Source organism: Trachurus japonicus, chromosome 5 (genome assembly GCF_045865225.1).
Source record: "Trachurus japonicus isolate A0001 chromosome 5, Traja_1.0".
Taxonomy (NCBI): domain Eukaryota; kingdom Metazoa; phylum Chordata; class Actinopteri; order Carangiformes; family Carangidae; genus Trachurus; species Trachurus japonicus.
Window position 1 is genome coordinate 26916910 of NC_140911.1, and position 23344 is coordinate 26940253.

The following is a 23344-nucleotide window of genomic DNA, read 5'->3' on the forward strand; positions in this document are numbered from 1 at the left end:
GTCTCTATTGTGAAAATGGATCTTTATTTCTTTGTAGCATAAACTGCCTGATGTTGCAAGGTTGAACCTAATTTTTAAATGGGCTTGGGCTGCACTGACTGATAAGTGGATTAGGGGACTATTTTGATAATCAATTATTACTTGTTAAAGTAATTTACCAAGCAAGATGCCAAAAAAAAACCATAGAAAATGTCACACTCAGAGCTGTTTATTTATGACAAATATCAATCTCACACGTGCTTGTAAATAACTGTGTACAGAAGGATTTTCTCATGCCATAGCTGGTACTCAGAACACTTCTGCTGCAATGCCAAAAATCACTAAAATGAACAATAAAGGACAGTATATGGATGTTACATGTACCTTTGATCTAAAAATATCCATTTTCTGTGGGTGTCTACTGGGTAGAGTTGAAGCATTTTCATTCCACTTACTCTCACTAAAACCTCATGTCTGCCTTTTGAGTTACTGGTCATTGTTGCATGATATTTCACAGTGATATTTTCAAATGGCATTGCAATAAAAGCAGAAAAATGTAATTGTGCAAGCTCCAGTTATATAGCCCTGATGTGGGTGACATCCATGAGACGTATGCAGACATTGTAAGAGGCGAGCACATAAGCTTGGAAAACCTTCATCACCCCATCTCAGTAATTATGTCTGAAAATGTTTTCATATATCACAGATTTCATACTCCATAAATACACTACATGCATGGTATCTTTGCCTCTTAGCTATTTGATTAATACATTTTTATTGGATGTTAATGTCATTAGAAATATGAGTTTGGACCAGTTATGGCATGAGAGCAGCCCCTGGTGGTTGTAATATTTAAATTGGGCACCATGTGAGAATTACAACTTAACTTAATAGATAAATCAAAACATAAAATATTATATAGCTAAATGATGAAGGTGGTAAGTCATGACTGATTAATATACTACAGAAATGATATATTACAATAAGACCAATGTATGTTTGATGCTATAGGCTATCATATAAAGCGTGAACTGATAAGACACACAGATAAGATAACTCATTCAGTCCTACGTATATAAATATTAATGCAGAGAAAGGATACCATACAGACAGGGCGCCGTGTCACTTTAAGCGAAGAGAATCACAACACTGTTAATAGCTTCTCGAATGTGTGAAGCCAAGCACAATCTATTCTGGCCTAGGGCAGAACAACACAATCTCCTGCTTATTTAGTCATTAATGTGCATATTTACCTGGAGAAAGAAGGTGCTTGAAAGGTTAATGTCACCAATATCTTTCGCAGTGTTTGATTAAACACACCTCCGTCTCTGCATAGCCTTTGGTTGTGAGTCATGTATCTTGACAGATTGGCGTCTTAAGAGATATAAGTATAGCTGTATTCCCCTGCTCTTTACTTAACCTTCAGCCGAACACTGGTTGAATTCTCCGTCTATCTGCTACCAGGGGCGCTTGGTAAGTGAGTGTGGGGGGCTGTTAGGATGATTCTACTAAGATAATATAGATGTTATGTCAGGTAGATAAAACTCCAGCTGGAGCAGCTGCAACAGTATAATGCTGCTTACACATTGATCAATTATCACAGAGGCAAAGTTTTGCTGCTAAGTAAGATTTTGAATGCAGGACACTTTGGTATTTTGAAGCAATGGATCTGAGTGCTTTTCCATCCCTTCTCTCTGTGCATGAATCATATTCTCTGACATTTCTAACCTAGGAAAAGGACACAGCATCAGAATGAAGTTTGGACATGCAAGCAAGAATACCAAAAACGTAGGCTACTTGCAGCCACAGTAACCTAAAGTAATAACTGAAACTGAAAGCATACTATAGGAAAAAGCCATGCATCATCAATCAAGTTGGTTGGTGATAGGGTTTTGAATGTCATGGTACATCATATTAGTTTTATGGTCCAAACCTACACCAAACCTGCACAATCCACAGACTCATATGAAACATTCAGATTTCAGACTTTCTTTATTTGTCATTGCACATAAAAACACTAAAGTGATTTAACGGCAACGAAATGTCATTGCTACGGGCCTCCGGACAACACAGAAATAAATAAACAGTATTAAATAGATATATAAAAAATACAAAAATAAATAAATCTATCAAATTTGTGCAAAAGAGTTGAATAATAGTAATAGTAAGAATATAATATAATAATAGTATCAGTGTGAGTTAAAAATCGAATTAAATTAAAAACATTGTAGCAGCAGGGAGGAGATTAGGCCCTATTGCGCATGGCAATAAAAAATATATTGCATTCAGAAAGGCTGTGTAACAACAAAAGCTGAATCTCGTGAAGACAAGAAGTTGTAGATGTTAAACAACTGAGTTCTAATGACCAAATAATTACTGTCAATGTTTTTTTTTTGTTTTTTTTTAATGATTCAGAAGATTTTTGAAATGCATTGGCACTTCCTCTAACTGTGGCTCATGTGTTTCTTGAAAGAGGTGAGTGCCCTCTTTTGGACATGACAGGGACTGCATTTCAGTTGCTTCTGTGTGTGAATGGCTCACTAGAGAGAGCAGGTTGCCGTAGCAACTGCAGATAGTAAAAGTGCAACCTCTTGAGTATGACCCTATACCGATATGTTTAATTGTGCAAACCCTGCTCTCATCCTCCTGAGAAGACAGAGGCAGGAAGCATGGGATGAAACGGAATAGATGATTTGTTTTTCCTACTGTGTTAACATTTGTAACCATTAGATAATGAATTTTACAGTTGTCTTTGAAATAAAACATGAAAGTCTACAAATGCATTTAATGAGGTTTATTTTCTATTGACTTGATACTGGACTCGTTCAGTTGGGATGGATTCAATCTGTTTTATTAATATTAATAAATCTCAAAGTTATCCCTGTTGATTTTGCCTCAACACTACTGTAGAGTGTAAAATTATTCATTTACACAACTTATTAAGTCACAGATTGACAGACAATTAAGCAGCAAAAATTTTGATAATTGATTGTTTATGACATTTAGCAAAAACCCCATTTAGTCTCTTTGAGTGTTCTTTTTTATATCATTGTTAACAAAATATCAGTAGGTATGTTGCTTAGATGTGATGATGTCATCTTGGCTACTGATGAAAAAAACAGTATTTTTTGCTAATATGTTACTGTTGCATATTTTAAGTCTTACAAATGGCCTGGAGCAATGTATCTGACTAATTGATACTTTATGTCTCCTGCGTCTTATGTCGTTATGTTTTTCACAGATGATCAGTCAACTAAGCAACACACACTAGAGGACACAATATCATACCTGCTAATGGTAATGATGTCCAATACAACAGCTGTGGAATCAGCAATCAGTTACCTTTTTTTATTTTTTGACTTGCTTAATCTTGTCTAACGGAGCCAATCTTGATTCTAATCTTGATTCAACACCACAAACTCCAACCAACAACCCTGCACTTCATGAGAGTGTCAAACGAAATTATGCATAAACTTTACAATAAAATAGGTCTAGACTTAGACATAGACTTAGCTAACCTACCTCCTATTCCATGTTTATCTTGTGTCTCTTGTGTTATATTTCTAAAAATATGAATAGGCTACAAAAAATTAAGTAAAAGACAAAACTGACTTTTTTGTCACAAATATGCTGATCTCCCAACTCAATGCTGCATTCATTTGAATTGTGGCAACCGTGGGTAAAGTTAGTTTTAGCACAAATCAGATTTTGGATAGAAGGAGCAAAGATCTGTTTTTAACATTATCCCTTCTCCTTAGTCAGAGGAAGATAATGTACTTTGAATGCCAGCATCTATGGGGAGAAACTTGAGAAGCAATATAAGTAAATAAGATAAGAAGAAACCATATTGATCTCGCCTTGTGGGAAATTGGACTGCTGCAGCAGTGAAAGCAATAAGACCTCAACCAAAAAAGTACAAACAGGATTTAGAAATAAAATAGTGAGATGAAACAAATGATTTGGACAAACAGTAGAACAGAATAAACATGACTGATACCATATGCTGACCTCCTGTAAATTGGCCGGTAATTGTGAAAATTGTATTATATTTTGGTTAGTTTTAATGCTGTTGCAGTTATGAGTAGTCTGATTATGTCCAGTTCACGATGTTGAGACTGAGGGCTTCTATACTCATCTGCTCTGTATGATTCGGACTTGTGCCTGAGCTCTTTTTGTGACATTTTACTGTTATTTATTTGTATGATACCAAAACATCATATTTTTGTATTTGTATGTGGCAACAGATTGCAGACTATACCAATATCTCTCTGCAGTTACTATTACTGTTGCATTCTGTCATTTAGAAAACTATCTGGACATGTGAACACACTGAACAAAAGCTGGTAATGTAAAGAGTTTCATTATTAGTTCTAGCAATAAAGTGCAGAAGATCAACTCGTATTAGTGCATGCACTGTTTGCTTCCCTGTTGATCATGAGTGCATGCATGCAGGAAATTTCTGTAAGATAGCCTATATTTGAGTGATTAATAGCCAAAAAAGGAGAAATTATATAATGAAACTATTGTTTTGATGATGTTCATGTATTGATCTGTTTAGATTGCTCATTTTATCCATTTTGTTTTATCATAGTTATTATATTCGTATCAATTCTCACTGAAACTAGTAGGCCTAATGACCACATGATAAGTTTAAACCATTTATTTCCAAACACTCTTTTATGGCACCCGTGAACTCCTTTGAGGAACCAGACTACCATTTTAGTGCATGGGATCAGTTTTGAGGACCGTGCTGGCGCTGTCCATTACCTGCGGTGCTGAAACTGATGATGAACCAACCCTGCATCCCATTTAGCAATTTTAACAGCATATTGCGTTGACCACGATGCGTTTTAATCCCTCGACGTAAAGTGGTTCAAGCTTGCAAATATATATCAGCATCAAACAAGTGGCCGTGGCAAGCTAGCTGGGGCCAAAAGTACCAGTTTCCCCTCACCGGCTCACTCCAGTCACAGCGTGGTGTTGCGTCCCCACAGCCAGCCGCTGTGCGGATTCTTTAACGCCCGATAGGTAATTTTCTTACGCTCCCCGAGCTATTAAAGGTTAAACTACGTCGTGGGCGTAGCGGCTTCTTGTAATGGCGACCGTGCCGTAGATGTGCCTAGGTTTGTGAAAATGAAGCGAAGAAGAAGTTATTTCTTTTAAGTAAAACGCCGAGGTTCCCCAGAGGAGGACTTTGCGTCTACAACCATCATCTTTATAAGTGGTAAACTTAGCTGTACTTTTGAACTTTTGTGCCCCCGAGATGATGAAGCTCAAGTCAAACCAAACCCGGACGTACGACGGGGACGGCTACAAGAAGCGGGCCGCCTGTCTGTGCTTCAGGAGCGAGTCCGAGGAGGAGGTGAGGCCGGGGATGTCGCTGTGTGGCGGGCCGGGCTAACAGCAGTCTCCGTCGCTGCTCTCAGTGACTTCTCTGTTTGTTAATTTGATATATGTATCTATATAGTTGTGGTTTATTCCGACTGGAAACAATGACTCACTGTTTTCTTTATCCTCCCGTGTTGTCTCCCGAGGTTTCCAATTAAACCTCTGTTTTATCGCCTGTCCGGTGTTATGTAAGCCTCTTTAGCTGGGCAGGTAACAGCCTTTAGTTTTTACACCCAGTGTTTTACATTGAGCCAACCTGCTAGCCGCATGCTAATGCTAACGTTAGCAGGCTAACTAGCCGTGTAGCCGCGGTGGGCAGCCGGCTCTCGGCCAGCGACCACAGCCCACAGATCAGGCTGTGGTCAGGAGTGATTTTATCAACACGAGCAGTCGGAGCGAGGGGAGTCCGATGTTTTGATTTCCAGTGTGTCAAACACATTTCCTGTCCGGTTTGAGATGAAAAGACAAGCTGTTGGTGTTAACTGTGTTAGCGTTGTGCAACTGGTCCTGCTAGTCCAACACTGGACTGACATGTAGCTGGCAGCGATGCTAGCTGTAGCCAGGAGACATCCGTGGTGCTGTGTGAAACATTAACGCGTTTTGCGGTGTTTACTTCGTGGCTTAAAATTCACAACGGTGAGATGTGGAGCCTCCTCTCAGCGAAATGGCCAAACTCCAAACTCACACCGCTGTGTTACAGTTTATTGAAACCACGCAATATATATTAATGAGTCGTGGTGACTACCTCCGTGTGCTGGCACATGAAAGCCGCTCAAACTAGCATGTGAAGGGTTATTTGAGATCAGAAGCGATTTGGGAAGCCGATGTCCAGTCAACAACACGCACAAAGATGTCTTTGTAATGGAAACATTTTACCAAGGGAGGAGACGAATTGAGACTAAACCAATTCCTCATTCTGGTGGAAGTGGAGGCCGAATTGTGAACAACATGGGCTGATGATTACAGGAAACACATCAGTATTGTCGGCACGCAGCTAGAAACTTTTACCAGAGACTGTAGTCTACCATATCGGCACCAGGCCAAGCTTCAGATTTTCCCCAACAGAGTGTTGACACCGTGAACCCACCATACTTACGTGGAAAGAAACAAACTCAGTGACTCATACCTAGTCTATTGAGGGAAAAAAGGCATGATCTGCATGAAACAAAATCTAGTTAACTGCTGGATAACTTACTCAGCTCCAAAGTGACTTATCCATGATCGCTTTTGGTGTGATAGCTCACAGGTATCTGGTGTGTCTTGTGTTTTGGGGGGGTTAGGCTGACTAATGCAGCTCCATGAACATCTTACACATGCAGCAACAGTTGTGTAATGTGAACACACAACAATAAAACAGCAGTGAGTTTGACTGTGGTGCCTAACCAGTCTTGAATGGGATGCGTTGCAGGTGCTGCTGGTGAGCAGTAGTCGACATCCAGACAAGTGGATAGTTCCTGGTGGGGGAATGGAGCCAGAGGAAGAGCCCAATGTTGCTGCAGCTCGAGAAGTGTGTGAAGAGGTTGGTTCTCTCAACTACTTATCATGTTATGTCTACTTTAAGTCTGTGTTGTTAGATTTTCTCCTTTCTTTGTCAGTGACCGATGTTGTCAGGTAACCGTTTTGATTGTCGACCGTACACTGGCAAACCTTTAGCTGACCCCTGTACTCGAAACATGGATGTGAAACATGCCTTTCTATAGCCAGGAATATTGTTCTAGGAATGGGTTTCCATTTTCAGCATCGCAAATTAGTTTTGAGTAAAGGCTCAGAAGATGTATTGTGTTTCATTCCCATTAAATCACGTCTGAATTTAACACTGTCCCTAATACCTCGCTCTCAAAGCCCATTTTGTCAGTGCAGTCATCCTGTTTGCATGGACAGAAAGAGAGAGCCTAGCAACATGTAAGCTGTATCATAGCGTCATGTTACAAAGCAGTGTTTACGTGTCAAAGGAGGTCACACTGAGATTGAACACTGGCTACCCAGCGGTTCCACTGCATTACAGTGCAATCCCACAAAAACGGCAAATGAGGGAAAACAATCGACGTTCGCTCTTTAAACTTTTCAGACGGATCTATTTTTACAACAGCAGCCTTGTTACAGAGGCTTTTTGAAGGGCAAATGTGGCCTTTTTGTTTATCTGTTTGGGGATGGATGTAAAACAATTAGTAAGCAGATCTGCAGCTCATTGGAAATCAATATCCTGCTTATACCGCCTTCATCCAGCCCTTAAATCTGGTGTTTCTCCAGTGTTCTTGCCGTTCGCTGCCTGGGAATTTTCGATCAAAATGGCGACAGAGCACTGAAGACACTGAATCTCACCGGGCTGTCAGCTCTTGGCGGGTCACTGCCCATGTAAAGCCTATTCTCTGTGTGTGATCCATCACACTGATGGATGCTGATATCATCTCTTATCCTGGCTCCTGCTGTTTGGTCGCACTGGCGGGTTTCAGGATGCTGCGACTTGCCAACACATTTCCACGGGGTCAAAAGCAATGTCACATCACTAACTGAAGTTTGTTGAAAGTGCTCAAAGGGCTGCATTTAGAAACTTTGTGGTGACTTTGAGTGGTACTCAATGCATCACCACGTACTGTGGCTTTCTAAGCCTCTTATTGGACGGTGGTGTAACAGGACATATCCTAATCCTCACAAGCTTATTCTGATGACCATATGAGCGGTGAGCGATTGCTTATGCTTATTGGTTTGGAGTCTTGCCAGGGATGACAGTGAATACACAGCACTCAGGATCAGGCCAAATGTTACTAAGGGTTCCTTTGTCTGCCTCGCTGCTGCTCACAACCTCCTCGTATCCTTGATGGTCACACACCTCGGCCCTGCTCTGTGAATACACAGAACATCATCACATAACTTGTAATGCAGCCCCAATGCTGTAACATCCTCCTCCAAGACGATGATGCCCAGTGGTCTTCAGTTACACGAGTGCCTTAGCTGGAAGACATAAAAACATACAGGCTGACATTTGGCCTATTACTTAATCCCTGGCACATCTTTGGGGTTTCTACGGGTGGGCCTGTTCTTTTCCATATGATCTATCTGAAAGCCTGAAGAGTACAACACCATGTACCAACAGTCCATGGTGCACTGCTCGGAGTCAACATTTATTTATAGACTGAAACTGGAACCTGAAGAAGAAGCTGCAAAGATGTCAGCAAGTGGCCTGACTCTGTATCTAAATCTGCCCTACTATTCACCTCTGGGAGTTAAGATCTTGGACCTTGTAGATTATTTTTGTTATTAGAATATGTTTAAAGTTAACAGGCAGCGCGAGGTGTTAAACAGATTGCTGCGGTTTAGGTTTTATGATCATGGAAAGCTCAATGTCAACAGACAGCAAAAGGCCTATTTTGTCTTTTGCGTGTGACGTTTTCACAGGAACTGTCATGATCCTCAAAACATGGTCAGCGTGTGACTTTGATGGCTGAAAAGTCAAGTTTAAATGTATTTTTAAGCAGTGTTATTTAGAACCATAAGGTTTTAATAGACTAGTTGTTTAACATAAAATTCTCAGCTTCTCCAATGTGAGGATTTGCTGCACATTTCCGTTTTATATAATTCTACATTAATGGCTCGAACATAGGCATTTGAAGATGTCAACATGGCTTCTTGGAATTGAAATGGTCTTTTTTTTTTATCAGCCACGACTCCAGGGCTGGTATTGTTTTCTTCTTGTGAGTCTATTGATGTGAATGTTCATGGAAAACTGTCGCCCAGAATAGACCAACTGTAGTACTGTAGGTTTTGACTACTAGTGTAGACACCTGTTGACGCATTTTGTTGCCACGATAATGTAAAAACCACAAGGTGCAGTCACAAAAGTTTAAAAGTTCGAAATATGGATGTGGTCCAAGCAAGGCGGCAGGAAGTGTGCAAGGGAGCATCACCTTCCTCTTTCTGTGCCTCATGTAACTGGGCTGTGACTGTATCCCAGTCAAACATTTCCCATCCACTCTAAGACATAAGATACAACTAGTGACCGTCTTCCAATGAAAACACACCAGCCATAACACCACTACCATTGCTTGTGTCATAATGTAGTGCATGTGATGAACATTGTGACCGTTCACAAGATAGTCTCTACTTTAATTTTCTTTGATTCAACAAATTCATAATGAGACGATCATTATTTGCGGCACTAGTATAAATGATGCTGTAATTAAACAAGTAGTTTGAGTTGTTATTCATTACGATAAATGCTTTCCAAGTAACGTTTGTGAATATTAATGTCACATTTTATCTCGTCCCGGACTAAATCAGAACTTGTGTCACTAAAATGTGACTTGAAGAAGGAACTGTGTAATTGTAAACCAGGAATTGGTTGGAATGAATTTGCAGGGGACAAAAACAATCTTATGATGTAATGTAATACACCGCAACACCAAACGCAGCCTCAAAAAAATGCCATGAAAGTTATTGGATCTAGAGAAAATTAAATCAGCAAGTTTGACAACATCTTAACAGGGCCTTATGATAACAATATATCTATGTGCATGTAGATAGAGACAATTTAAGTATAAATTGGACTAAATACTAATTCTTAAAAGTCATTGCTTTTTCTATTTTCACCAATTGTTCTTGTTTTTGTATTTTCCAGGCCGGCGTGAAGGGGACTTTAGGTCGCTTAGTTGGAGTATTTGAGGTGAGCTGTTGCCCTTTTTGGTCTTCAAATGTTTACATACTGTGCAGCATGTTTTAAGAATGAAAAGTGAAAATATAACAACCCCCCTTCCCTCCCATCCCCCTCCCACAGAACCAAGAGAGGAAACACAGAACCTACGTGTACGTTCTTATTGTAACAGAGGTGCTGGAGGACTGGGAGGACTCGGTCAACATTGGTAAAGCACTGTTTTGTTTACTTGTCAAATTGGGGCTCATATGGAGTTCTCAGACAGTCACATGGTGTTAGTAGCTTTATTTTTCTTTCCTAGGCCTTAGTAATAATATCACAGTTGAAGGGATGTTATTGTATGTTTGCCGGGGGAGATTATAACACGAGCTTTGTCGCCGCCACTTAGACGCCATGTACAGTATAGCGCTGATAATTATTCAGAACCTATTGCTTGTTGTTTTCTCCTTCATGTTGTCTCTCACATGTCTTAACTCGCTCCACAATGGTGTGTTGTTCTGTCAACAGGGAGAAAAAGGGAATGGTTTAAAATAGACGATGCCATACAAGTGTTGCAGTGTCACAAGCCTGTGCAGGCCACCTACTTTGAGGCTCTCCAGGAGAGTTGCCTGACCAGTAATGGAACACCTTTGGTGACCACGATAGGTGGGGATCTCTCTCCGACCTACAGCATCAATCAGAGCTCCGTCTCGGGTATCAGATAACTAAAACCATAACTCTGACACCCCCTGGAGCTTTCGCCACCACTTGCGCTCTTACTTGTGTCATTTCTCTTCTCTTCTCTTCTCTATTCTCTCTTCTCTTCTCCTCTCTTCTCTACTCTTCTCTTCTCTTTTTTTGTCTCAATAACATGGTTTGCCTTGCCAACTCCTTTGTGCCAGAGCTTTGGCACAGACTTGATGACAAGTGTTGGGTGAATAGTCTGAAACACTTTGTAAATGTAAATGTAATTTTTGACCCCTCTTTTTTTTTTTTTTTCTTTTTACTGACAACTGCATGAAATGTCCCCTTGCTCCTTTCATTCTTTCCTTAACGCGCCCTTAGCGTGGTGTTTATTGAATGCAAGAACTACTTTTTACTGTTGTAATGTAAAAGTGTATACTTAGTGCTTAAGCTGAAGGCTTTTGGTGGTCTTTTTAACGTCTCCTCCATTTTTTCGGTTATTTTTCTGTGAATGAATGTGCCCATTAGTGTAGTCCCTCCCCTGTTAATAAGGATAGGAAATGTTGTCTGCATCTGAATGAACAGAATTGTGGGAAGTGACTTGTCTTGCATGAGCACTGGTATGTTGTGTCACACTCGCTCGAGTGACCTGATTTTGACTGTGCGACAGACTTGTTGTAAGGTCTTTGGATTCTCTTTATTTTGCTCCTTATCATAGATATTGTTGATGTCTCTTTTATCAGAAGGATATGGCCCCTAGTAGTCTTTCGATTTCAAGTGTCAAGTGTGTTCTCTCTTTTTTTGGGAAACTAGCCAAGCACTACAGGTTTCACTCTCAAACGGAGCATAAATACTGTACAGAGAGCGAAAGAATGTCAACACACAATGTAAAATGAACCACCTTTCTCCTCAGTGTCTTTACCTCCTTTTAATCCCTTTTTCTTTTCTTTTACTTTTAAATGCTTTCTTGTGACTGACTACAAAGTCTTCCTCCATATACTGAGAGGTTAGAAGTAGTATATTTCAAAATCATGGACTTGTAATTTCAAAATGCAGCACATATCACTTAAGTTATTAAAACCAATTTCTGTATTTTACTCCTCACATTCAGTTTGGGTTAAAAGCAATTGTTTACATTGTGTTTATAACATAGCACATGTGACTTTAGTGGGCACTTTTCATTATGGTCTTTTTTTTTTATTTTATTTTATTTTTTTACCCTTTTTTCTTTAGTATTTAATCTGCATCCCCAAAAACACTCAAAACACCTGCTTGACATTGAAAGTAATGGAATCTTTAATGCTGTCTTTGGCAAGATGCAGAACAAACAAGCCTTGTACAGTTTGAGACCTCGTTTTTAACATGTAAAATGCTTTTGGATACTAGGTTTTTTTGTTTTGTTTTTTTGTCTCGTTTTTTTCTCTCTCTCTAATGTCTGGCAAAAGTCTCTTTAGCCGAGCTGCGTCACTCAGCCTCTGTGGCAGGAGGCAGCTGGCTCAATACTGTGAAACTGGAGGCGCTGTAGATAGCATGTAAGAGGTTTTTATTGTAAATTGTTTATTTCTGTATAGATCAAAAGTGAGAGTACAAATGACAAAACACATCTTACACATCTGTGAGTGCTACATGTCAACCGAGGCCGGTGGAGCTGATTTGAACTCATGGCGTAGGTTTTGAAGTTGTTGGAAATTTTCTCTTGAGATAGCATAGAGTACATCTGAGGATACAGAACAAGGGCTGTGGCTGTGACTGTGGGGAAGAGCATAGAGCCTATTTATAATTGAATATTCTCCAAGTCTTTTTTTGTTTCCCACCCAAAAACAAATTTGTAATGGTAACTGATTACTGTCTTTTTTCCCTCATCTTTGACAAGGCTATAAAATTAAGTATAACTGCAGTCTGGGTTTCTAAACCAAATTTCCTTAAGTGGGCTTTCAAACTTTTTTTGACCAATGACATACTGTATTATCACCTCTGGCAGTTTATTCGAAAAATTATCGTTCACTTGGCGTCATTTCGTGTGCACCTGTTAACTGTAAGCCCATTATTCCGTTGTCTTTTGGCTCTGTTTAGGTCTCCACCAAATGCTGAAGGATACTGTATATCTGCTTCTTTTAGCTGTCTGCTGGGGCCACCATTAGAGCAGTGCAAATTAACCAACAATAGATGATGGGGTGTAAAATCCAAACCAAAAATTATAATATAATTTCTATACATTCGTCCGTACAAAATCCCCTGTAAATCAGCAATTACTGTAGACATTTAGCACCAGATCATGTTAATACAGATAAGCAGTCAACTTGTTGGCACTCAAACTGCAGTCATGATGATGATCACATGCCTATGGAAACACTCACCTGAGTTGTAGTTCCTATTTGCCACCAAAATGAGGTTCATTATAATTTTTTATCTGAGTTAAACATGATGGTGTTCACAGTTTACTGGTCTGTGAAGAAGTAACCATTTATTAAACTTTTAATATGGACAGAAGACTCCAGAAATTAAGGAGAAACCCTTCATGAGAAATAACATTGAATACTGAAAACCAGTGGAACAAATGGTAAAACATGAAGAAGAGGCAGAGGAGGCTCGGTACAGTGGTTGTCAGTCAGCAGTGACTGTATTTCTTCTGTCTTTTCTTCTATGTCGTGTTGAAGGTGCTTCACTGTCCCCGATAATCAGGCTTTACACAATCTCCTCATATTAGCCTGTTATAATCCAGAAATTCAAACGTTTTTGTGAATGACATCACCGGTATAAGGAGTCTAAAGTCTCTTACAACGATTTGAGACTTCGACCCGGTTTTACTGCTGTCTATCAGAAAGGTGTGGTGGCTAAAGTCTTGCTTTATGATGCCCTACCTGGCACTTCCTATGAGATCTTGTGTTGATTAGAGCTTTTTAGTCTTCATCTAAATGTGCAATGACCTTTTTAAGGGGATGAACCTGTATATGGCTGAAAAACAAAACGTAACCCTGGGTAATTGACGATTGAATTCACTCTTGCTGGTTTGATGTTGGTGACAGGTACTGTCAAAATGAATGTGAGGAGGATTTCCAAAAGTACTAGCCAGTGACTTAATTATTAATGACCACTCTTTTTCTGTCTATTTTATTTCTGTTTTCTTTAATTGGTTGTGTTGTTGACAAGCTAATATCTTGTACATAGCTAACACAGTACCCTTACAGCCAGAAGATGTACTGTGGCTTTGGTCAATACGGATTAGTCATTTTTATAAATACATTTTGACCGACTTCCTTCTATTTCAAAAATAAGGCTCTGATTTGAATGGAGTAATTAAGGCTCGAATTCAGGAAGGATTTTAGGAAATAAGTATCTCAACATAAAAGGGGTAATAATGGGGCGTTTAGATGGAGCAAACATCTACCCTTTCTTCCTGAAGGTTTCTGCTGTTAAAATTGGCTCTTTTGTACAGAAAATGTTGAAGTTTCTGAACTTGGGCAAAACAGAAAATTGATTTGTGAAAGTTCAATTGGATCTTAAGATAAAATCACTTCCTTTTTCCTTTTGACGGTTTAAATATGTATTTCCATGTCAATTAAATGGCCCCATCTTGTGGCCAAAGCAAAAAGGAAATAAAAAAAAAAGAAATATACTGTATGAAAAGCACATCACTTAACAGGTGAAGATTCTCACATTCAATTTCCTTAAGCATAATGGTCAAACCATTTTATCAACTGAATCACTTAAAAACATGTGTCTATTTGAATTGATTAGGGGGAGAAAAAAATTGCCCCCAAAATTCAGTTTCAGTTGATAAACAAACTAAACAGGTGCACTTGTAGCCGTTGACCTCAGCCTTGAAGTTACATGGTCGTAAATGTGTTCTCCAAGGTATATGTGTCACTGGAATTTTCTTTTCCTCTCTTTTGTCATTTGGGACTGTGGTATAAAACCAGTGCAAGAAGACTGAAGATTGTAATATAAATGTGCCAACAAATAAACACCAGTATTTCACATTCATGCCAGTGTCTCTCTCTGTGTCTGTGTCTGTGTCTGTGTTTGTGTGTGTGCGGATTATTCAATAGCAAGTAGTGAGTGGCCATTTTTTGCCAAAAAATTTAATTTTACATATATTGTAAAGTGGACCAGTTGAACATGCTTTAACTTTTTAGTTTTCATATGTCATGTATCATATCATATATCAATGCTACAAATCAGTGGCCAGATTGTGTCAGTTCTACTCTACATGCATATACATGTCTGCAACTCACAAATTATTTAAATTTTCAATAATAATCTACAGATTTCTTTATCAGTGGATCAAATGGTCTTGTTTAGAAAATGTAAAAAGTGTTAAGGGTAACTATTATGGACAAAATCCAAATATGATGGATCCAAATTTGTTGTTTTAACAGTCTTAACATGCCAAATCTTCAGTTCACTATCACAATCAAATGTGACCATTGAATTATCACATCTGAGAAATGAATTGACAGATCTTTGGAGTTCTTGCCTTAAAAAATGATTAATGTATGTAATATCACATATTCAGATACATTTCCTGCCTAGTAATAATTGCAGCTTTTATCTACCTTCATTTCTTATTTACATACTCTTTACAAACTACTGTTTGCACTGTGTATGTAAAACGGACCGTTTATCTATCCAAAATGCACTATGAACACACTGTTTGCACTGTGATACTACAGACCATTGTGGTAAGTGGATGAGAGTGACTTTTCCAGCTATGTTTAAGCCATTGATAAAGCCTAAATCAACACTATATTGATTAACTGATGAAAAGAAAAAAACAAAGTTACAAGTATATGTAATTGGACTCTTAATGTGTTGGCCTACAACACTCCTAACATTTCTGAGTGTGGTGTTCTTTCACAATGCAGTGCACAAAGGAAACTGCTCACAGCTGGAGTGAATTAAAATAAATGGTGGATGGTGGTGGATATGCTCCAGAAACACATCAGAGAGGAACTCCTTAAAATGGATTTTCGAGGGGAAACAGTTTTGCCATCTCTCTGTTCTGTAGCAATTTGATGATGCAAGCATCATTTCATGCTAGTATAAAATGCTTGAGTAAGATTGATTTTATATCTTCTCTAACAGCACAGTGTCCAGAATCTGCAAGGTACATAGTTTACACAGCTGAAACATTGTATGATTTAATGAACTACAAAGAGGAACTCAAATATACATCACCATCTCACTCAGAATGCCTCTTTGTACACATAGCTACAGACTTTTGGTATACATTCTGTTGCCTGATCAACAATGCACTACAAACTTGAAACTATTTTAAGAATTGGGACACTGCAGCTTTTTTGTTATTTCACAATAAAAACAGCCATAAAAGTATCATGTTTACTTTTTTTATATGAGTTGTGTAACTGTTCATTCCTTCCCCACAAGAAGTTGTTTGTTGCACATTCAAGTCATGTTTCACATCAGTTCACAATGCAGCTGGATTGGTAGACACACATGTTAAGACTATTTGGTTAAACCCCAGCAGTTTGAAGTCGCCGTCACCAAAAAAAACAATATCCTCAAAAATGTTTGTGTTGACAAGTGTAGCAGTAAATAGCACAAAGAGGAAGCCACACAGTCCTATTCGGTTTAAGTGAGAGCACCTTTGTGACATCCCAACGAGCTCTCTGACCTTTAATTGACTTCACTTCTTATAACATCAGAGCCAGTGATAATGTTATAATCCCCATCCCTACTAAAACACCTGAAGACACACATCACATGACCATTACACTATGTACAAGTCAGTGTAAACAGGAAATAATTTGTCTAATAACAACAGCTGCAAAAACAGCAAGGTCAGTTACAATGTAATTATTTATCAAAAGTCCAAATTCTGTGAAAGTATGTGATTGTACTGTGATTTCAGCTTTACTCTAAGATTATGTGAGGAGAAGTTTTTTTTAAATTGTTGCTCGTCCTTTTCCACTTTTTTTTCTACAAAGCTGCCGACAATATTGAGGATGGCACCGCTGTTCACCATGGACAGTAAAGCCAAAGAGACCTAGTCTATAGTAGAGTCTAAAAGATGTAGGCATAGGCAGACACTTGTGTTGTTGTGTGACCATGTTTAGTAACTTGAGTGTTTCTTTGTCTGTCTCATTAATCATTATTTACTGCATTTCCTTTTTACCACTTGAGCTGCTGTGGTAAATTATGGAGGAAAAAGATGAGTATGAGTCAGACTATAGTTACATACCTGTTTACTTATATAATGCCACTCCTTTAGCCAAAGACTATTTGCCTGTGTGATGAACCATTATCTTTTGTTCATCCCTTGAACCACCCAAGCTGCCTCTTGTGTATTATAGATTAAAAAATGGGGGAAATTATCAATGTGTGAACTTTTTTTCTGGGAATCATTAACATAGAGAGGAGAGAAGACTTTCTAATCAAGTTTATAAGAATGAGCACGAGAACAGAGCTGTCCTCCGGATGAACCTGTGAAGACAACTGACCTGGAGCCACTGGAAACATGTTCCTTACAGGATTTAAAAAAGGCTAATACATACTAAATTAAAATTACAAAATAAGTGTATATGAAATGGAAAACAAAAACTGTTCACAAGCATGTGTGTGATCTCTTGGGTCTTGCAGTCACAGATAACTTGATCCCTGAAGGGCAATTTAGTTTCTGACCACGTAAAAAACATTCACCAACATAAATTCAAAGTGTCAGAGGAGGCATGATATAATTATATAAACATTTTTACCCTTTTTGTAAATGCATTTTATAATATGTTATTTCAATTAGCTGGACCTTGGACATTCACTACTCTAATACACTCCAACTGCAAAAATGGAGTTTAGTTTTCTCCCCAACCTGTGGCCAAAGGTATTGCAAATGAGCCATCAAATCATTTTCAAAATAGTATGACTTGTAAAAGATATAAAAATGTAGTTCTATAAAAATAAAAATAGGGGAGACTGGGGATGATTGTAAAGCTTTTTGTCTCAGCTCCTATAACTTGCTGTGTTCATGGTAAGGCTCTCAAATTTTGACACAAAGTCCACTCATTCGTCTACTACAATTAGCAAATGCATGCAACTTCTCAATGCGTGTGGAGCTTCCGCTGTGTTACCCCTGCTCTTTATTCAGTCCTGAATGTTCTGTCTTATTAAAATAAAAAAAGTGCTCCGAGAACACATTACTTGACCTCCATATTGTTTCTAGGTGCCAGAGGGCTGCATACATTTCTGAGATTTTCAAGTGGGCCATGAGTTGGGAAAGGTTGTAAACCTGTTCTACATTATAGTCGTGGTTTTATTCAGACTTGAGGACTGACATTAGAACCTTAATCTGACAGACAACTGTTAACTGAATGGGGGACTAACATCCACCTGTTCTTCATGGGAACTACATAAAAGGATGTATGGGTAAACACAATCACCATTAAGACACCGGGACGTTCAAGCTGTATTTGAATTTTTCTTTATTGTACACAAAGAGATAGTGAAATTTACTGAGGCTGAGGTCCTCTGCCACGTCCAAAGCCACCCCTCTGCAACAGGAAAAAGTTCTGTCAATGCACTGGAGTTTAACAGCAGAGTAAACTTTTACAACCATACTATGCAAGCTAATTTCTTTCTTATTATTGCAGCCAGTATAAAACCACACCTATACTATAACAATGTTTCAGGATGTGGTGGATATGGGTACTTTACGTAGAAATCATTATTGATTTGTCATCACAGGAGAAAACAAGGGTCACAAACAAAAAAGCTGAATATAACTTACAAACTGGAAGTCTGCAGCAGCTCCAGCACCGGCCTCTGCTTTCTTGTCAGCACCAGCTGAGGGGGAGAAAAAAAACAAGAGGGGGAGAAAAAAAACAATTAGCAAAGAATTGATCAATGTGCTTGGAAAACAAAAAGAATCATATTTCTCATCACTACAAAAATTTTCAAAAATATCACTGACTATTCTTTTCTATTTACATATTTGTATTACTGACATTGTCTTTGACTGTGGGAGAATGAATTGCTTCTTAGTTATCACATCTGAATTGTTACCTAGCTCATCAAGGATGATAAGGGTTTAATAACCACTCACTGCACTTAACACAAAACAAAACAAGCCAGAATTGAATGGTGTTGCTGAAGAATACGTACGGGGAGCGGCAGCTCTCCTGTATGCATCTCTGTCGGCCTCTCCGCGGTTAAGGCGGGCAGGCCTCTCGCCTTCCATTCCTGCAGAAACAGATGACCAGTGAGTAAACGCATTCAAGCCATAGGTATTACTAAACACATGCATGGTAGACAGAACAAGGTAACTCCTTACGTGTAGATTAATGACAAAGCTGAGCAAATGATGCTTTAGGGGAAAAATGCCAACACATCCATGTGGTAAATGTGTCTATAAAGGATGCTCAACTGATCTCAGTGAGGTTTTAACTTGAGCAGTACACACCTTTCAGATATGAAATAATACACACTCAGTATAGTCAACCTGGTTTAATCAGACCGTAACAGAGAGGGTTAGGGTTAGAGGCTGTGCCCGTGTGTGCAAACAACAAGATTCAACTATCTCATGTGGTAAACATACACAGATACAGACACTCAGGAAGAGTTAGATTCTGTCATTTATTTCCAAGTCGTCGCTCTTACTACCAAGTTAGTAAGCTTTTATCTCAAGCTGATGCACAACTGGAAATGATCAATGAGAGCTGCTGAGCTCAACACTGAGCAATGGCTGCTGCCTTTTCTCTCCATGACGTTAAGCTCTGTGGTATGCTTCAAGTCAGCAGGTTTACATCAATGGATAATGACTTGTGGTTTAGTCAAGTCAGATTCCACATTTTACAAATCAGCCTACAATTAATTTGAAGTCATCTGAAAGCTAAAACTGAAGTATGTGTTGGTATACTAGTGGTATTGATGGATACCAATTCTAAAAAAGCAGCATCAGTACAGATATCACTGGCAGTGTGTGACCGGTGTTGTGGCATTTGCGATTCAGAAATACAGAGCATTCCAGTGGCAAATGAACAAACTTAACGAATTGATCAACTTAAAAACACATGATGTTTGTAAGAGCCAGCTTACCCTTGGGCCTGGGCCTTGCGGTCTCAGGGCGGGTCTGGCGGCGCAGGGTGGCGGGCACGATCTCAGGGGGCAGGTGAAGGAAGTCTCTCAGGTACTGGATACCCTCATTGGTCAGGTACCAGTAAAAATGACGCCAGGCAAATTGCTCCTTGACATACCCACAGGACTTCAGGGACTGGAGAAAGATGGGTAAAACATTTTCACTTTACTACTTCAATGACGACCAACTCCCACTGATACCACATGGCAAGTCTGTCTTTTATGCTCTGGGTTTCCAAACTCAGTCTGCTAAACCTACTTTAATGTGTATTTAAAATTAAATTAATACCCATTGAAACCATAACAGTATTATTGATTCATGAACTCTTGAATACATGCTTATCTGAATGCATGTGCACACCACTGCCTGGTGGATCACATCAATGTGACTGACAATGTTAGAGCTGGGATAATATGCCAACATTTGCATCTTTACATCAACTTAGTTGTATGACTGCAGAGTCGTTGTAAAAATAAAAATATCTTGGTCCTTTATCAATTATGGTACAACTCATCCATGTCCTGGAAACATCAGCATCCAAAATGTAATTGTGACTTGGAAGTTAATGTGCGTTACACAGCTGTACTAAGGAACCTGTTATTACATATTTATACACCATCGAGTAACTTGGATGGTGCAGCACTTCATGTCCTACTGCTCAGTCTCATCCACGGGGTCATAGGACTTTGACACTGCGCCTGTGATCACTGACATCCTGCTGTTCCCTCCATTATACACACCACCACCAACTTAGACAGCACCATAGCTGTCGGTAACAATTCAGAGTAAAATCCGCCTCTGCTTCATTTACAACTCAACCCTGAGTGAACTCCCAGCCTCCAACATCTCAGTGTCTCACCTGCATCGCTTTCATCACATGAAGGTTGGGCACATTCTTGTCAGCAAGCTCGGGATGCTTGGCCAGGTGGACATCTTTCTTGGCCACCATGACTCCCTCCTTGAAGAGGAGTTCGTAGATAGCAATGCGGTTCTTCTTGGGCATCAGCATCTGTGTCGAGAGATGAGAGTTTAGACTGTTATTTCCTCAACGCCACCATGCTAGTCAGCATGCTAGCTAGCTAGCCTAGCTACCGCCACAGACGGACCGGTGTACGGCACAACGCGTCGCCCTACCAGCAGTTTAATGAAGTTAAAACGCTAAAAATACACAAAGTGTCCACTTTACTGGTGACACACGTTTATACACATTTGCGTTAGCCAGGGCGGCCTGTGTTAGCCGGGAAATATGGCAGCCATCAGCGAACATCGGACTCTGGGCTACTCTCATCTTTTACTCTGATATCCGATTATGTGTAAAATCCAGAACTAAAATACTTTCGTGTACTCATCTGAGACATAAAGACCAACCGAACTTCAAACATGAATGTATTTTATATCAAGAGATGTGTAAGATTTATTCAGATTTAGACGCCGAGTCTGTCTTTACCTTTCCACTTGTTAAGGGACCGGAGCCGGAAGGACAGTTCGTTGTTGCTCGGGAAGGTTTATCCCCTCGGCCCGGGGCGACCGGAGAGGTGCTGCCCCCTGCCGGACCGGCGTGGAGGCAGCAGCAGCTCCACACCTTTCTGCACACAGGATGGCGATATGTATGCCCTTCTGGAAAATTAGGCTATGTTTTACTTTTTGCACCTTGAGCCAGTGATTACAAACCCATATTTCTTAGTTAGGCTATTTGGTGTCTAATAATCGATAGCCTAGTTGCAGATTAATTGACCAATTACTTTCTTTTTATTTTATTTTACCTTTATTTTACACAAAGTCCCCTTGAGATATAATCTAATTTTCAAGGGAGACCTTGCAAAGAGGCACACCAGTGCAATACATTCAGCAAACAGAACAGAAAACTTGCATACAATTTAGACCTCATAAAATCATTAAGACCAGTTCAAGGATAGCAGTTACACTCTTCGATAAAACAGTTTTTGAATTTATCCATGCTGGGAAATAAAGTGCTAAGGTTGTAGAAAATCTTGCAGATTGTTCTATGACAAAGGTGCAGCATAGGAAAAAGCAATTCTAACAAGTTCTGAGTGGATTTAAAGGAGCTGAGGTGATGAGCGGTAGTTTACTCTTTGGTAGAGACATGAGGCGACAGATTAGGTGGTAGTTTGCCCAACACGGCCTTGTATAAATGTAAGCCAGTGCTGATTAAATTAATTAAACAACCATTCACCGCAGATCCCAATTGTAACTACACTGCATAAGAAAAAAAATATCCTCACATATTAGTAGTACATCTGGATCATGGCTGGAACTGGGCCATAGCCTCACCATGAAGCAAAGGGTGCATGCAAAGTTCTAGTGCAAACCTCCATGTGTCCATATATGTCGTGCCTGACCCATCTGCACATTAAAATAAATAAATAAAGAGATAATTGGTGAATTGAGCAAAACACACGTTTTTTAAAAGATTTTATTGAGACAGAAAAGTTGCACGCACAATAAAAATGCTAAATTATAAACACATTAAATGTAAATTAAATTATTCACATACATTTTGTATGAAAAAGTGAAAACAAATACATACATGTGTGTAAAAGTAAGATTGTGGTGTGACAGACATTGTATATAATTTGAGATATAATTAGGCCACATTTACAGTATACCCCATATGAAAATTAAAACAAAATTGCATCAATGGCAATAGATTGAAAACATAAATATTCAGCGCATGTGCATATGCACACGTGCAGTAGCTGCTATTGAAGCCACTATATTTTCAAAGCACCCCAGTCCAGGTGATTTTGCCAATGATTTGAAGAGGTCAGGGGCTCAGTGCTGACCCCAAAGCCACCACTGAGCTCGGTCCCTGTGTTGGCATGGGTTTTCTCCAGGTGCTCTAGTTGCTGAAACATGAATTGAACGATAAAATTGTTCAATTAGGTTTTTGAATCTTATTTTTCTTAGATCTATAAAGGAAGTCAATCTATAAGACCGTGCATATGGCATAGGCTATATTTTATTTTTCATGTTGAATAGTGATCATGTCTATCTTACCGTATTTACAAAACAAATTCTACATTATACTAAATCTCTAGCACATCTCTCTCAGGGCCATCCTTCATGTAGGCTTATACACAGCCTTTATTTTGGAAGAGCTTCCCGGAAGTCAGACTGGTCATCATGGCAGTCTTGACGCCCCCCTCGGACCATCCCCCAACTGGCGGCTCCTTTCAGCTTCATCTACCGACGGAACGACGGAGCAGCCGCAGCTGATGAAGACAGTCAGTAGCTACGTTTTAAAACAACACACACAGACGCTGGATGATCATTTAATTTCCGGTATGTTACCCTTTATGTTTTCTGTCCATTGTTGCTTTGTTGTTGATAAAGTGAGAGCATTCATTCACACAGCGACTGATGCTGAACCGCTATGCCTATATCTGCCGTCGCATTTGTCAGCATCATGCACTTTAGTCCCACCGACCTCTGCTCCATCACTGCGAGCAGAGGTCGGTGGGACTAAATGAAAGTGCATGATGTTAAAAGTGACTTGTTTTGAAAGGAAAAAGCCTTCTAGTTGTAAGCTACAGCTTCTGTTTCACGTTTGCGTGATA

The 23344-nt window shown here is 39.4% G+C and overlaps 3 protein-coding genes across 3 annotated transcripts in view; 2 read left to right on the forward strand and 1 right to left on the reverse strand.

Moving 5' to 3' along the window:
- The first annotated feature begins 4912 nt into the window (after positions 1–4912).
- nudt3b (nudix (nucleoside diphosphate linked moiety X)-type motif 3b) lies at positions 4913–11782 on the forward strand. Its single transcript, XM_085777088.1, has 5 exons — positions 4913–5341; positions 6776–6886; positions 9983–10027; positions 10139–10223; positions 10523–11782. The coding sequence occupies exons 1-5, from the start codon at positions 5243–5245 to the stop codon at positions 10717–10719; spliced, it is 537 nt and encodes a 178-aa protein (XP_085633214.1). The 5' UTR covers positions 4913–5242; the 3' UTR covers positions 10720–11782.
- A 6315-nt stretch (positions 11783–18097) lies between these two features.
- Positions 18098–21246, reverse strand: rps10 (ribosomal protein S10). The gene is made up of 6 exons (XM_085777074.1): positions 21214–21246; positions 20626–20775; positions 19727–19901; positions 18794–18871; positions 18420–18475; positions 18098–18183 (listed from the first exon to the last, which is right to left on the reverse strand). Exons 2-6 carry the CDS (start codon positions 20773–20775, stop codon positions 18142–18144), a joined length of 501 nt encoding a protein of 166 aa, XP_085633200.1. The 5' UTR covers positions 21214–21246; the 3' UTR covers positions 18098–18141.
- A 1687-nt stretch (positions 21247–22933) lies between these two features.
- The window catches only part of pacsin1b (protein kinase C and casein kinase substrate in neurons 1b), a 31129-nt gene continuing 30718 nt past the window's right edge, over positions 22934–23344 (forward strand). The window contains exon 1 of the mRNA XM_085777085.1: positions 22934–23069. The gene's annotated coding sequence lies outside the window, so the exon portion shown is untranslated. The remainder of the gene's footprint in view (positions 23070–23344) is intronic.